General features: G+C 33.3%; 1 protein-coding gene across 1 annotated transcript in view; it reads left to right on the top strand.

Moving 5' to 3' along the window:
- Window positions 1-17,448, top strand: part of LOC106128388 (uncharacterized) — a 241,357-nt gene that overhangs the window by 68,736 nt on the left and 155,173 nt on the right. The window contains exon 3 of the mRNA XM_013326757.1: window positions 11,284-11,394. Coding sequence (XP_013182211.1) covers window positions 11,284-11,394 — 111 coding nt within the window. The remainder of the gene's footprint in view (window positions 1-11,283; window positions 11,395-17,448) is intronic.

Below are 17,448 nucleotides of genomic sequence, written 5' to 3'. Positions count from 1 at the left end.
ACTCTCTTCTATAATACATCTATGAATCTATCTTCTAACAAAAATCTATCCATACATCCAAATATTCCAATTTCAAATATTAATTAAGTACGAAGTAAGATTGAATTGAGTAAAGAAATAATAGTAGTTAAATATAGCATTTTAGAAATAACATAACGTTGGTTATTCTGCTTTTCTTCAGTCCTATGTCTGCCTCTAGCTTCTACTTCCCCTATTCAACTGGGATATTAGCTTAAGTGGGACATACATTACCCTCTACCCCTTGTACACTTGATAGCAATGGATTTTGCCGCAAATGTACCGTGCAGCAAGGTGCGCGAAATGTAGCCGAAATATTTGCTTGTTATGGAACCTTAATGGATGTAAAACGTTATTTTAATGAACCAGAATTTGTTTCTATGAATATATAACCAATGTTGAGAAGAATTCTTGCAGAGTTTATTATGAGTATTCATTTTATGTAAATGTTTTTGTTTATTCGAAAATATAATACTTTAGCCAAATCGTTTTAGTGCAATCCAGGACAATATTTGAACTGAAATTTATGACAAAAATCTTATAGGAATTTTCAATAAGTTATAATTTAAACTATCATATTATATAAAGTATTATGAACTTCATTTTAAATTCATAGGTTCCGTTGCAAAATTACAAAATTAGCTTTTAGATTGTTAGCATAATTTCGTTATTGACGATATGCTCGTCAGATTAGCGGCGGCAGGCTGTGATAGATTCCCTTGCTTTTTGCATGCACGAGCAATCAATCATGCAGATAACTGTCATTTAATAGATAGCCGAGGACGCTACCAGTTTGGAAGTGTAGGGAAGGGATAAAGGTTCGTTTACACATCGCCGAACAAGTGAACTTGTCGTTTATTCCAACAATATGTTATTAAAAAATTTACCTTTGAATAAATTGTTGATTTCTTATTAGAAATTTACTTTTTCCTATAAATATAATATATTAAATGCCGCTTTAAGAGTAGTTTAATGCTTAAGTATTCGGTTAAATTTATCTCATTTAATCTACACTAAGGAACTTCCTTAGTAGAGTCTCTATTGAATCGTAATAAGATTATCGTTAGTAGTAGTTTATTCAAAAATTGTTAACTTAGACTCACTTTTTATCTTCAATGCTAGCTCCACAATAATATCGTTCGAACAAAACGTTCGTTCGTTCGGAACGATTAAACTTTTGTTCACCTATCGATTTACTACTCGATTGGTACTCGTGAGTGATTGCTTAGGGGACTATGTTTAGACAAATTGGAAATTCAGGGCCATGTTGTTATTGAGGTTGTAAATAATAATGACCAAATACTTTGGTACATAATTGGAACACGTTTTTTTTAAGTTGTTTATTGGAGTTAGGAAAGGATACAGATAATTATTTTCATATGATTGAACCACAGGTCCACGGGTTTTTGGGAATAACGTTTTCTGTATGAAATTAAATAATTTTTAAATCATTCTTACTCAATAAAAGGAACTAAATACTGCATTTTAGTATTTTTTGTAGATGAACTCGTGAAGAATCTAATTGTTCGCCATTTTATCATTTTACAAATAACAGTTTTTGTTAGTATACGTCTTTTATATGAGGTATGGTAACACCTGGGATACAGCGCCATCTGTTGTAATTAATTTTGCAGTAGACCCTGGCTTTCAGCCAGCTAGTTAATGTTTTTGGTTATTTTGTTATAAATAAACTTTGATTTGTTTGCTTACCGCGTTTAGTTAGTTCGGTTATTCTCATAAATATATTTAAATTTAAATTATTCAAACTTTCGTGAGACATTATACTTAACTGATATATAAACACTGCTAAACACACACGTTTATTCGTCCGGTGGCGGCACCGACTAGTTTCGAGCCCATCGGGGGCCCTTCATCAGGATGAGTGGTACTGGTATTATTTGATCTTCTATAATGAGGTACTGGTATTATTTCGCGGACGCGGCCCGTCGCTCACTGCGCGCCTGCGCCCCCGACAGTCTCGAAACTAGTCGGTGCCGCCACCGGACGAATATACGTGAGTGTTTAGCCGTTTATAAATCATATTTAAATTTATAACAAGCAAATGGAATCTTATGAAAAATACAAATGGATTGATTTAACGTATTCATTGATACACTTTCAGTTTGGATAGATTAAATACATTGAAAGTATAAGATTAAGTACTCTTAGGCCTTTGCAGATAATACTGATGTGCATTTTAAGTAATTGAAGTAATCTAATGAAAACAAAGAGTTCAAATTAGTCTGTAATTTCGTTGATATACAATGTTCATTGTCTTTATATTTTTTTAATCTAATATTCATTTTCATTCACTTTGTAATGAAATTGGATGGATATTTTTAATTTCTTACGTCTTTGTGTTGGATCAAAGGCTGAACCGTTCTTTAGACGTCGTATATTAGATGAAAATTTTCCAATCTACTTTCACTTTTCATCAGCGTTATGAAAATGGAGATTCATCGGTAAGGAAGATATATTAGGACGTTTCGCAAGTTACCCTCAGTGTCTGCGAGTTGGCACATCACAGGCACCTAAAAGTCAACCCCAAAGCCGAACTCAATTTGAGTAATGGAAAAACAAATTTCGCAAATGGATGGCGCCCTTTGATGCCCCCGGCGTTGCCTTGCATGCGATAATCCGCTTGTTTGTCTGTCTGCCCGTGAGTCGTTTGTTGCTCGGTGCAACCGCGCTGTAATTAGTGTTCCCGTGCCCCCCTGCTCCCGCGCCTCGTGCCCCCATGACTACCGGTTGGTCCTTTTAATGGCAAATTAAATTGCATTTCCTGTAACCACCATTTTAATTGATTGCTTAGCCATTGTTGTCTAAATTGCATGATTAAATATATTCAATTGGTTGATAACTATCAAGATGAAAACTTCATACAACTTTTATTGTAGAAATTTGATTCATAACAATTGGAACTCGTTGTATATGTTACTTTGAATGTGATGCAGTGATATGTGATATATATGAGAGTACAATGATTCGTTTCATTCATTAAACGATACACTAACCCACATAACCGAACGCGGGCAATTGTACAATGCAGCATCGCAGCTCAAAGAGATGTTAAGTAAATTAAAATTAATACAGTGCATTGAATTATAGAGCGGTCATTCGGTGATTGTAGCCTTATAATTAAATCGTATTAATCTAAATACAATATTGATTTATTTTATTTAATTTATTTAAGTTATTTTCATTAATTTTAAAGTTAATATATAAGTTAGAAATAAATATGTTAAAAAGTGGAATACGACTTATGAAACCTTATTATTTCCTGTGAACAGTAAGTTACTGTAATACTGTTACTTACAAGTTACAAAGTAAGTTAAAACGAGATATCCTGTTAATACTACACACACACAAGTAGCTACTCTGTAGGACACCTCGTTACCTAAATAACAATCATATTTCCTATTGTACTTCTATTCTTGGAATGTGTAAATGAATACTTTGATGAACCAAGTACTTAGCATATTATATGTGGTTCTTAGTTATTTCTGAGTTATATTTTAGTTTGCGTCATTTTATTACAATCTGTTCTGTAAATATAGAATGTCTTGGCATCTCACTTTTTTATTTACTTTTACTATTATTATAAATGCAAATGTGTAGATGGATGGATGTTTGGCTAAACGGATTTCGATGAAATTTGGCACTTACGTAGAACATAGTCTCGAATAAAACACAGACTACTTATTAAGTCCTTTTTAATTCCGCGGACGGAGTCGCAGGCTGCAGCAAGTTTTATATAAAATTGAAAATATTTTGGTTATAATAAGTTTGTTACATTTATCATTTAAAATTCCTCTTTCATTAAGTAATTGATAGGCATAAAAATTTTTCCTATGTTCCATAATTCATTCCCATGTACGCTCTATATTCAAGTTACTCTGTGCATTGTAATTGGCTGTAACTATCAAGAGATCCTCAGTTCATATCGCGGTATGATACGGTCAAAGCGCACCAAAACGTTAGTGTTTTGTTATAGCTTTTCTGTGCAAACGAAATTGTTGTGTTGTGCATAGCGCATGCTGTTCTCGTGTTCAAGTTACGCGTGCTATAACGATAGAATTTTTGTTATTATTTTGTCAGTTTAAAGATTATGTGCTCGAAAAATATGTGGAAACGATTTTGAATTTATGCGTGTTGTTCTTGGTGTTAGGAAATGTTCAACAGATTTTCATCGTATTCAAGTAACAATGATAGAAATGTTCATTATTTTAAGGTAAGACTTAACTTCACTAAGAATGTGCAGCTCAGTGTCCTGTGTATTCTCCATCCATAGTGGACCAACCTGACACCCATTTGCGTAGATAACATAGTGAACGACAAGCCGCTAATAAGTTTTATATTAAAATATCGCCCTTTTAAAACTTGGTTTTATCAGAAAGTTGCAGATTTTAACCTTCGTAAATTCTAAGATTTTAATCCAAATAATACTGTTGAACGAATAGGGCAACACAGAAGACATGCGTCAACAGAAAGTAATTCTGCATTTCGTCTGATGAGTGTGTTTGCGGGAAGCCAAATTTTAGTCCTCTTCCTTTCCCACATTTATCTTATGAGGAAAGGATAGGAAATGAAAGTGAATTTGACTGAGAATGGCCATTTGCTCGCTTGCCACCTTATAATACTAAAGACTAACTTTGAAAAATTAAATTGAGACTAATGGATAGACAAGTACGTGAATTGGATTCAATGAGTGTTCGTTTGTATGGGAAGAGCGTGCAGTAATAATAGTCGGTCAGATGTAGGATACTTATAGACATTTAGTCTTCAAAATGGGGTCATTGTCCCAATGACAAGTGACATACATCAGTCTATTATATGTATGGTGATAATATATGGGTGAAAAACAATAGCTGAATGATATAACTCTCCTTTATTTAGCTTCGTCATTTAAAGCCAATTCTTTAATTAACATTTATTTAAAAAAATATTTTAATTTTAATCTATTAAAAGGTAACAAAAGGTTACGTACCGTACAGTTTATTCGCTGACGACTTCTACGAAAGTATACTTTATAGTACTAAAGACGAGATCTTAAAGACTCTTATCATTGTTGAATCCCTGTTCATTAATCTATCTTCAGTTCGAAATTGTAATTAAGGAGCTATCACGATCACCAACGTCTTGCTATCAGCAGATCCTCGTTTACGAAACGATTTGTCTTTACGAGTGTATTCCAGGGTTCACCTGTGTATGTGAGTGTACTCGTGTGTACAGTCAGCTACATAAATATATGTACAAAACAACAAATCTTTAGAAACTTGTATAACCAGTCATCCATCTGTATGCTTTTTGATGACCTTGAGTACATGTTTTTGTCAAATAAATGCATACGTATTTTTTAAGCGAAGGCTTATGGAAGTGTCTAATATGTTAATGAATACATATTTATGTAACTGACTGTACACTAGTACAACCAAGTGTACACTAGTCTACGTGATTGTACTTTTGTGTACACTAGTGTACTCGGAAGTACCGTAAAGTCGCACAGGTGTGGACGCGTCAGTTACAAATGGTCGACTCCATCACCTGGGACTTCAGAGATCGTAAATCCTATAGTGCTACTATTTTAAATCGTCTTTTGTTTTAACGTGCTGAAATAAGAAATGATTTGTAAGAAATGCTTAGAATAATTTTATTAAAATTCATTTCAAAGGTTTGATATTTGGTCTACAAATACGATATTTTGTGGCAACTTATGGCTAAAAGAATATCGTTGTTTCTTAGAAAAGATTGTGTTATTTTTGCTACTAGTTTTTTTTGCTTCATTTCTATCAAGATTGATGTTATTAGCAGACTTGCTGTTGCCTGCGACAACATATACACGGATTAAAAAAATAATAATTAAGAGCCTATGTGTTCTTCCAGGCTGTGTTCCACATCAATGCGAAATTTCAGCGAGATCCGTTCAGCCGTCTTAGTGATACCTTCAAACAAACATCCATCCATCCATCCATTCATTCGCATTTATAATATTAGTAACATACTATCAAATACACTTTAACATGCGTGAGAACTTCATTCAATCGTCGTTAAGTTTTTGAAAAGATATATTCATTGAGTGTACAGTACAGGCCGGTCTATTCTTACATTGAAAGGGTTTGAAGAATTCATCAATCAGGTCGTGACATGCCCAGTGGCCTAATGGAGAGCGGGACAAAGGGACTGCCGTCGTTAAAATAAATTGGAAAATACGAAACAAAAGAGAAAGCGAAACGAAATAATTCGCTAAGTTCTATAAAGAATATGTTTTAGCGTAGTAAAATATTTAGTATAAAAAAGATCAGTCGCTTTGAGCTGCAGGTCTCTGAAGTAACAGTGTTATATAGACCAAAAAGATGGGTCAAACTCACCATCTTTATCCTGCCTTATCCCGCTCACGTGGGGTCATCGATCGTAGTTTTGTAAACCATAATTTATCAAACTTCTTACGGTGTTAGTCGCCAATTTTATTTACATTTACAGTAACACACACCTATCTTTATTACTACATTTATTAAATACGTATTGTACTTGAAATCATAATGAGAAAATTCAAAGAAAGATAAATAGTCTATGTCTCCAGACCTTACGTACACAAAAGGATTTTTAATTAAATAAGCGTCTTACAAAATAAATCGTAAAAGAACGCTAGAAAACTACGACGACGTAGAGTACAAAAAACTCCTTCCAACACGTCTATTCAATTAAAACGGAGAGAATTAGTCTTAATTTCCATTTAACTTTGCCATAAAGTGTAGAAATCGCCACCGCCTGCTAAACGGTTAGAAAACAACAGTTGAGAATGGAAGTAATACAGTAGTTACTTTAGCTTTTAAACACCCTGTAAATGCTTAGTTCCGAACAATATGTCATAGGCTTTTTATGCATTTCTTTTTTTTTAAACCTATTGCGATAACACAATTTAAACAAATAAATTTAAAAAACTTCGTAAAACTTTTGGCAAATTAAAGTGCAAGCAGCTTAAGGTAATACAGATTATCATACGTAAACTTTACATTAACTTTGCTTTATGTTTGAAATATGACATAATCTTTACATTTGTATGTCCGCCAGTTTGTATGGCTGCCATGTATGGCTGTACCTGAGTGGCCGTCATTGTAATCTCGCGCGTTAATTATCGTCCCGAAGTCCGGGGCTGGGCCGTGATGAAGTGCCCGTTAGATTAGCCATTGTCCGCTAATGATGGATGAAAGAGGGTGACTTGAAATTTAGATTCGCACAAGTTATAAGCGGTAGCGGAAGCGATTTTATTACCTGCTATTTAAAGACAAGATAATCTTATATATATGTATATATATATAATTCTCCGACCGATTATTATGATTATTTATTTACATATTCAGTAGGCCCAAGAATCGGCTAGTATATATTTATTAATCTCGCGCGAATGGAGTCGCGGGGGAAAGCTAGTTTTAATACAGAATTCAAACCAAAGTGTACCCTTATGTATCCTTTAACAGAATTGTGGCTAGTTTTCGTAGTTTGTCCAAAATTTCACGACTACAATTATATCGAAATTTACCATACTTCTTTTTCTCTAATCACAACCCTATACATATTCACACGTATCAATTGATATGTTCAATATTTTAATTTTTTATCGATTCTATGTAAATATTGTACCACACGCTTACTTCTCTAAGGTTTCACGGGGTTCAGTTTAATTCGTTCGGGTTAATCTCGCGTCATTGTCTCGGTCCCGGCTGGGACTCTAGTGCGGTTGCTATATCGTAGCTATTGTCAACAATTCATTTGAGATCGAGTGCTCTTAAAATGACGCGGGTCACATATTGATTAACAACGTATTTTTTATAATAGAGATAGCAAACGTTTAGATTAATCTAATAAATTTGAAGATATTTAGGGGCTGTACCAATGGATATTGTTAATTATTTTATTTTTCCGCAACACGATTTATCCATCACAAAATATTGAATTAGAAATTCCTAGGTAAATTTTTCATTATGTTTGTCTAGAGGAAAATCTTTATAAAATGCTTTACAGGAGGTCAATCAGATTTATTCCCACGTCGTATAAGTATTCATAGACTATGAAAAATAACACAAATATAAGCGCAACAAGAGAAATTGATAAGAACTTAGACTAAGAAACTAAGAACTAACTAAGAAACTTACTACTTACATCACTAGCGTAGCAACCCAAAATGAGTCTTCCACAAAAGATTAAGAGGAAACAAAGATACCAATGATTAATTAATTTTATATACTATAATAATGATGCAATAATCACGGGACTGGCTTATTAATATTAGTTTGATAGATGAAAGGTTTAGGAGGGTCTAACTGTGACGTCACAGTCCCGAAATACCATTAAACAATAGAATGAAGGCATTGTTCGTAGACAAATGGATGCAAAGGCGAGGAAGAGCCCCGATACCCGGCACAATGGGACACTTTTACGTTTGCGGGAAGGAAATAAAAGCATTTGGTATCATTGGAAACACGTACAGATATAGAGAACGTTTGATTGTTTATTCTCATGTTTTATAATTAAAACGTAAGATTCTTTGTCAATAATTTTTCGAATTTCTGAGTTTCTACTACCGAAACATTGGCATAATATGTTATCTTTGTGTTTTAAAGACAGGGATGATGATAACGTTTTAGTAACGTGTATTTACAATTGACGATGTCAATGACTTTTAGACATTAGACGAGTAAACGGATCGTTTCTACTTCTAGATAAAAAATAAAGGTTAAAATAAAAATAAATAAAAAAATGAAACAATCTTAATGCAAAATGAGTGTTTGGATTAAACAAGTTTGCTCAAATTAAACATTTATTTTTTTATAAATACACTAACTGTCGCCCGCGACTCCATCCGCGTGGATATGTAAGAAAAAATCCATCCATCCACATAACATGTATCTAAACATTCGCATTTATAATATTTGTAAGTTAAATAAAAAGCAGCTCTTCAAGGCATAAATTCGAAAAAAATATTAATAAATAGTATCCTATGTCCGTCTCATGGCTCTAAGCTACCTCCTCACCAATTTTCAGGCATGTCGGTAAAGCCGTTCTTCAGTTATAAATAGTGTAACTAACACGACTTTCTTTTATATATATAATACGAGTATATAGATGTAACGTGTAGTTTATTAGGTATGTGTGTGAACTTATGTTCACATTAGAAACTAAGTATAAAATTGTAAAAATTTTAGTGTGTACGATCACAGAATGAAGCAATTCTCTCGTTGACATCGCGACACAGCGACACGGCCGGGGGATGAATTTATCGTGTGCGTGAAAAATGATTCAAAGGTATACATCGCTTGCTGGGTTTGTTTAGAATATTGTAACATTTGAATGAATTTCTTATTTATTAATTTCAATTGACTTATTATGTATGTGGAAAAAGAGTAAATAATAGTAAACATATATGTGTTAAAATGTGCAATTATAATATTTTAAAAATGTTTATTAATAAAAAAAAATTGACAAAATAAACAAGAAAACATCTATAAATATATTAGAGAAACTATACAGTAAAGAGTACTTTCATAAACTATTTTATATCTAACATATTTTTTTTTAATTAGGCTACTAATAAGTATAAACAAAATAGCTAGTTAGCGTTCCATTAGTGCGCATGCGCTGTAATAAATTACAGTGTTACCCCGCGTAAGGAGGGAGTGAAATGTTGTGGAAATATCGCAAAATTAATGGCAACCGTTATTGGATATTGATATAGAATATGTATTCGCACTTCCCTTTATCATATTTTACGGTTCAGGAGCTATACTTTTAACAACAATCAGGAATTAGCTTATCATGTGACACAAGTTTTTCTTTTTAAATATTATAAGGTGGCAAACGAGCAACAGCCATCGGAATTCGTAAAGTTTTTGTGTTTTGTTTTGTAACCAATCCCACATAAACTACATCAGGGATTGCGAACCAATAGCAAGCGACAAAATATTTAAGGCACGTCAGGGAACACAAAATTATGCTTCCAAATTGTGAATATTGGTATTATGTTAGGAGCGAATGCAAGTGATCCCTCCGCCATGGATTGGCGCAATAATAAAAAAGTCTATTTGATGTCAAATCTATAATTTCATTGAGCATTTCCTTAGAAATATGATATGTTTATTCGTCATCCCTGAAACTAGATCCTACAAAAATTATCCCAAACATTATATCTATAAAAAATTGGTACAAAATATTTATGTATCCCTACGTAAATTGCTTTACTTCCTTTTGCCTTTAATCATGTTATATTAACATTAATAAATTTGCAGACAAAATAATACTTAATGTAAAGAACTAAGGGTTATTTTTGTTCGTTCTATTAGAACTAAGATTTGTCGGTTACATTTTAGTCATTGTTCTCGAGATGTCACTCGGAAACGGCGCCCTTTGTAAATGTACTGCTCGGAAGCTTTCCTAAATTATTTATATGACTCATTGAATGTCGGAATTAAAATAATATTCAAAATTATATGTGCCTTTGAATAGTGACATCTGTCTTTAAACATATTACGTTTTAGAATATATGTTTGAATCATTAAATTTAGTTTTCAAGGCCGTTTACATCAATAGTATACTTTTGCAATTATTTTTAGCAAATCTACGAGTAAGTCATAAGTTTCCCTTTCCATATTGTTATCTCTGTTTTATTCAAGGAAATGAGTGAGATGGCAGTACTTTTGAGTTGTTTTTAGAAACTCTAGGTAATAAGCATGAAGCAATGTTTCCCATTAAATTTACATAAAATTAAAATGTATTTATTCGTGTCTTCAACAGAATTTTACACGATTAAAAACGTTTGATTATTTTGCAACCTTCGGAGGCTTTTGCGCTGAAGCATTAAGTAAAAACTACCTTGCGGCTGTACTCTGATGTGCTCATCCGGCTAATGACACCGGATAAACGACGTCACATCCGGTTAGCTTTGTGCGATCCCGACAATGTAAACTTTAGACGGAGTTGAATTGGAGAACTGTTTACTTAACCCCCCCCCCTACTGTTACCTAGCCTCCTTTGTAACAATGTCTGTTGAACAATTTTCAGTCTGTAAGTGTACAATTGATTGAAAATGCGGTTTAAATGCCTAAACTTTAAAACATTTAAAAGTCGATGATATAGGATTATGTAGAGCTTTGCTTTTCAAAAGAGTTTTTATGCGATAGTACCAAGTTTGTATACGAGTCGGACGAGAGGACCAAAATTACAGTGTGTTTTATAATAGCATAGGTTTAATTGATATGCACCTTGTTGCAGGAACTTCTGGAGAAGCGTATAAAGCAGCTGGAAGCTCAGCTGGAAGAGGAGAAGCGGCGTACGCAACGTGAGCGTATGGCCGTCACCAAACTTCAGAACAAGTTAATCAAGGTAAGTTTAAGAAGTAAGCTTGTTATAACAAAGATCTTCATTTGATGGTCTGAAAATATTTGTTTCATATACCAATAATTGTTTATTATACTTCTGCTGACAATAATATCTAAATGATATTATATTAAGACTAGTTATTACCCGCGACTCCATCCGCGTGAATATATAAAAAACTTAGTGTAGCTTCTGTGTTCTTTCAGACTATGTTCTATACGTATACCAAATTTAATCCAGATCCGCCGTTCTAGAGACATCTTCAAACACCTATCCATCCATTCATATCACATCCATCTAAAAATTCGTATTTATAATATTAGTATGTTAAATAAAAAGCAGCTCTTAAGGCATAAATTAAAAAAAAAATATTAAACATGCGAACGTTTAGATGGATGCATGATTGGATGTTTGTTTCAAGATATCTCTAAAACGGCTAAACAAATCTTGATAAAATTAGGCGCATATGTAGAGCATAGTTTGAAAAACCACATAGGCTACTAATAAAGTTTTTTTTACTCCGTGAGGAGTCGCGGGCGACAGCTAGTGGTGGTATAATTAAAGAACAATGTAAAGACACATAAGCTCTTGGTTCTGAAATGAAACGACGCAGTCTTGCGAATAGAAATTTAATTTATATCTCTACATCATTTATTTTTGCCTAAATCTGAAAGTCAATTTAGCTGTATTTGATTTATATGACTTCATTTTAATCAAAGCTGAAAGGATTGCGTAGATTGATTGAAAATCATTTGGCTCTTCAAATCTGAAGGGCGGATTATCCAACTCCCCCATTGTTAAATATTACCTCTCCAATTGAAACAATTACGTATCAAGCTTCTTGATAGATATCTCGTTACTATGGATTTTATTAAGCACCTATATTATTTCTATTTTTAATAACCTCTCTTTCAATACAACTTGGATGTTGTAAATAGATTTGTTATACTACATTTTTATTATACTATATTTTATTTAAATAGCTAGCTGTCGGCCGCGACTTCGTCGTAGAAGACTTAATTAGTAGCCTGTGTGTTCTTCCAGTATATTTTCTCTATCTATTCCAAATTTAATCGAGATTCAATGAGCCGTTCTGAAGATACCTTATAACAAACATCCATCCATCTAAACATTTATAATAATAGTAGGATAAAAAGTGTTTTTTTTATATCATAAGGTGGCAAACGAGCGAGCGGCCACTGAAATAGCGAAGTGACCGTTGCCCATAGACATACGCAATTGCATATGCGTTTGCCAACCTTTAATCGATTAAAGGAGGAGAGGATCCACAGAAAGAAAATATTTTCCCTTCCCATGCATCCTCTCATCCGGAAAATCCACATCCACTTCCCATCCTTTCCTTATAAGAAAAAGGGTGGGAAGGGAAAAAGGACTAAATTAGGCCTCCGGGACGCACCCTCATCAGACGAAACGCGGAATTGCTTCCACTTGACGCCTGTCTTCTGTGTGGTCGTGGTTTTTCACCGGGCGAGCCGGGCCGATTCGTGCGAAGATGTTAAAGCGGGCTCTACCATTGTTAATCTGTGGCTTTAACGTAAGATAAAAGAAAACAGGACTCTCAAAAAAAAAATCAAATCATATTGACTAACATATAAAATGGTTCAATATATTATTCTACATAACGATATTTAAATTTTAATCTGATATTTAATTGATGAAGTTAATTAGTAAAAATTATGCATCGCTTATTCGACTTGTTTCTAATCAATGAGTATTTATATATTGATCGTTTGAACGGTTGGATATTTGCAAAAATAATTTTTGTTCCAAACAATATTGTTCCGGAGCGGCGGGAAACAATTTGGAACGCCGTTAATTTTTACTGCCCTTTTTTATTTGTTAAACCTTTTAACTTTGTTACAATTTTTTTACAGCGTTGAATATTTTTACATGTACGTTACAATACATAGCAATTATATACGAAAACAGCTGTTCTGAAATGGCCACCAAATGTCCCAACAAAATGAACCAAAGATCATAACGGGACTCAATTCACAAGAAAAAGAATCCTGTAGATTTCAAGCATCGCAAGTTTAATTGATAGTTCTTAGTTGAAATTTCCAATTTCATTTAATTTACTAACTAACAGTTGTTGAAACTTGATACCGCGGGGTGGTAGCCGGGTAGGGTCGCCCCCGGGGTCTGTCTCGGCAAACACAGCTACTGCCCGCGACTTTGTTTGAGTTTCAGCTCGGACACTAGGAATAGTTACTTTACTTGCTATTTACTTACGTTTGTGTAAATGCTACATTGTTTATTGTATTAAGGAATTCTGCAAAACAATAACTAAACAGCGACAGTTAAAGTTTCGATGAAGTATGTCGGTGAAGGAAAACATCGTGATGCAACCTGCACATATCTGAGAAGAAATTCAAAGATATGTGTGAAGTCAACCAACCCGCACTGGGCCAGCGTGGTTGACTATGGCCTAATCACCCTTAACTTACGGTAGGCTCCGAGCCCCTCGGTGGGGACGTATAGTGAGCTGATGATGATGACATCTTTGAACCGAAATAAATTAGACAACATTTTCAAACCATTCATTGTCTCAATACCTGATTTAGAAAATGTTGCTTTATTTAATTTGTTGTGACTTTTCTACGAAAAAAACCTTATTTATTTTTCACTAGCTGTCGCCCGCGACTCCGTCCGTCCATCCACATCACATCTATCTAAACATTCGCATTTATAATATTAATAAGTTAAATAAAAAGAAACTCTTCAAGGCATAAATTCGAAAAAAAATGAATAAATAGTCCGTCTCCTGGCTCTAAGCTACCTCTTCGCCAATTTTCAGCCATATCGGTAATGCCGTTCTTGAGTTATAAATAGTGTAACTAACATGACTTTCTTTTATATATACAGATTTACAAACTTGGAAATCTTTTTATTTAGTTGGGACCAAAATGTTTCAAACAAAATATCTTAGAACATTGTTAAAATATCAATAATGTATATGTAAGCACAACTTACTTAAAGTATTCAAAGCTTCAGTCACATTATTCATCTAAATACGTTAATTACAAACAACTACGTAAATCCACGAAGTATTCGGGTGCCGCGCATAGTATAAAGTTAAAACTGAGCTTCGCTACGATATATGGTATAAAGTTGAGGATTCTCTTCCGAAGCGTCGCGTATCGCGAGTTTAGCGGCGAAAGATTAACCAGTTTTGAGATTACAGAGTCGTTTGTAGGTAGAGCACGTATGCACAGATTATAAACTGACGTATACGTTATTTAGTACGTGTTTTAGGAATTTCGACCGGTATCTAATAAACTAAGGAGTATTTATGTTTTGTTTCAATCAAATTCAAATGTTAAATTGTTCTATGTCGTGTTCAAAGCTGGAAATTAAGTACAGATTTTTAAAGCTTCAGAATTCCTCTCCAATTTTTTGTAGTTTATCATCTTGTTTAAGGAATTTTATTATAAGCCAAACACACCGACATATCCGACTGTCTGCGCGGAATTAAAAAGAAAACATAACTGTTAGCTTATATGTCTCCAGACTATGTTCTATATGTATGCCAAATATAATTGTGATCCGTTCAGCTTCAAACATCCATCCATTGCATTTATAATTTTGGTAAGACTTTAAGTAATTAATCTTCTATTTTAATTAACCACATTTAAATACTATTAAGTTTAATTTAAACAGACGTTAGTAAATACAATTATCTTAAGCAATATAAGTGACAGGCGCCTTTCATTACCTCCTTTGATAGCGGCACTAACATCAGCCGCAACAAATCGCCAAGGAAACTAACTAATGAATCAATCCTTATACTAATTAACCATAGTACATTGCGGAATGCGCGCGAGACTCAAAGGCAGACGCGTGCGCAGGAATTTGCGTGACCGATCCAATTAGTTGGTCCTTCGAGCCGGATGTTTCGCGTTACTCGTTCCAAATAAACATTCAATCTAATACAAACTTAAGTACATTGTATTTGCTACATCATTTTAGATCTTATCCCTTTATGTTAGAATACATTTTTGATTATTAAATAAATTCAAATGCCTTACGATAATACGTCTTAGTGATCTTTCGTGTTTATGCGAATTTGGATTGTAATCTAAATAAGATTAGAGATTAGTTTAGTTTGTTATTGATATTTTCTATTCTAGTGTAAGATGGAGGATGCAATTCCTCACCCAAATGTCTATTGCGTCTGATTTGTTTTCATTCCTTCGTCGACGCACCTGCGTGCATTAATTGCAATGTCTGACTTGTGTTATCTAATATACTGCCCCTTTTGTTGTGTTTTGAATGCTTTAAATTCTTACTTTGGCATTTACTCTTCATGATAATTTTATTTACTGACTTGTGAAATGATATACACATTTATACATTCAAAATGCAAAAGGAAGTTTGCCTCTTAATGGATTTACTGATAACCTATTGATGGATAATATTTATTTATTTAAGCACAACCACAACATATATATAACACACATACAACTTATCAATTAAATAGTATTAGATCTTATACATATGTAAACATTGGTGTACATAACGTTTACAGAGATATTTAGGTATTTATTTTTTTAATATTGTGGTTAAACAGTAAGATATGTCAGTAATAATTATTACTAGAATATTGTACAATATTTAGAGCCTCAAGATCACTAACGATGTAAGTTTTGTTTTATTTATGAGTTTTTAAGTACATTGAAGTTTTAATTGACACAATAGACACTCTACTGAATTCGAGTTTTAAGCAAGAATTGCATAATAAAATATAAATAATCCCAACTGATCTGGGCGATAAGAGAATGGCAATGAACGTAACGTATCCCGACTAATCAAACTTGAGAGATTCAATTAGAAGACGCGCCATCGAATGACCCGCGCCCTTCCCGACAACATCTTTATGTCCCTTCTTGGAATACGCACTATACGCAGCAAACGCCGCGTTTCTTAATGTGAAGTTAAGTCGAACATGTAATCGTTTAAAAGATAAACACGTAAACATGAAGGTTTGAATTTTTTTTATGAATTGTATTTTGTTATAGGTAATCATTTTCAATTACACGGTTGAAAATAATTTCTAAATTACAAAAAGTTAAAAGGTACATAGTCTGTATTTTTTAACTCTGTCATTTTATTATATTTTATAATATACACCTTACTTTTATTTAATTGTTATTGCGATTTATTCGATTTGAATATTCCTAGTTATATCAAAAATGTCGTACGACATTTTACTGCGCGTTTTAAAAACATAGTGCGTATATCCGACTTCTTACCCTATTGTTATCTCAGAGGCTATTGTCCTTCTTGTAATTATTTCTAATACGCGTATAACACATTTAACATAACGATGGGATCATATCATTTAAATAGTAGTGTCCGGTCTAATTTAATAGCTACGGTCAACCTAAAGTTTGACTATTTGATTGTGCATTTTGTTATGGATACTGACTTCTATTTAATTACTAAAGTTATAATTAATTAAACTGATATAAAAACGGCTAAACTCTCACGTATATTCGTCCGGTGGCGGCACTGACTAGTTTCGAGCCCATCGGGGGCCCTTCATCAGGATGAGTGGTACTGGTACCACCTGGTTACAAACCACCAGGTCAGCCGTTTTTATATCAGTTTAGTATAATGTCTCACGAAAGTTTAAATAGTTTATAATTAATTATTAGAATTAATATATTATTAAAGATTGAATTAGTTACGATTAATTAATTATAATATATATTTAATTCCCCATTTCATTTTTTTATACTTTATTTAACGTAAACGGGAAAATAAGTAAGAGCTAAGAAAAAAAGTTAATGTCACGTTAGAAGATTGTCAATATATACTCGTAGATGCAAATAGTATTGATTTTTAATATAAAGAATAAGTAATTTTATTACATGATATAAAAATGATTACGGGCATTTCTAATCATAACCAATTTATTTTATGAATCATTGGAAGAAACATCGTCTTCCGGTTCATTTGTTCTTTCTTTCTTTGTGCATCGAAGTAGTTCCGTGTCCTCAACCGCAATGATATCCGACATTAAAGTGTTCTAGTTTA

Source organism: Papilio xuthus, unplaced genomic scaffold (assembly GCF_000836235.2).
Source record: "Papilio xuthus unplaced genomic scaffold, Pxut_1.1 DF828780.1, whole genome shotgun sequence".
NCBI lineage: Eukaryota > Metazoa > Arthropoda > Insecta > Lepidoptera > Papilionidae > Papilio > Papilio xuthus.
This window is presented reverse-complemented; position numbering and strand designations above follow the sequence as displayed.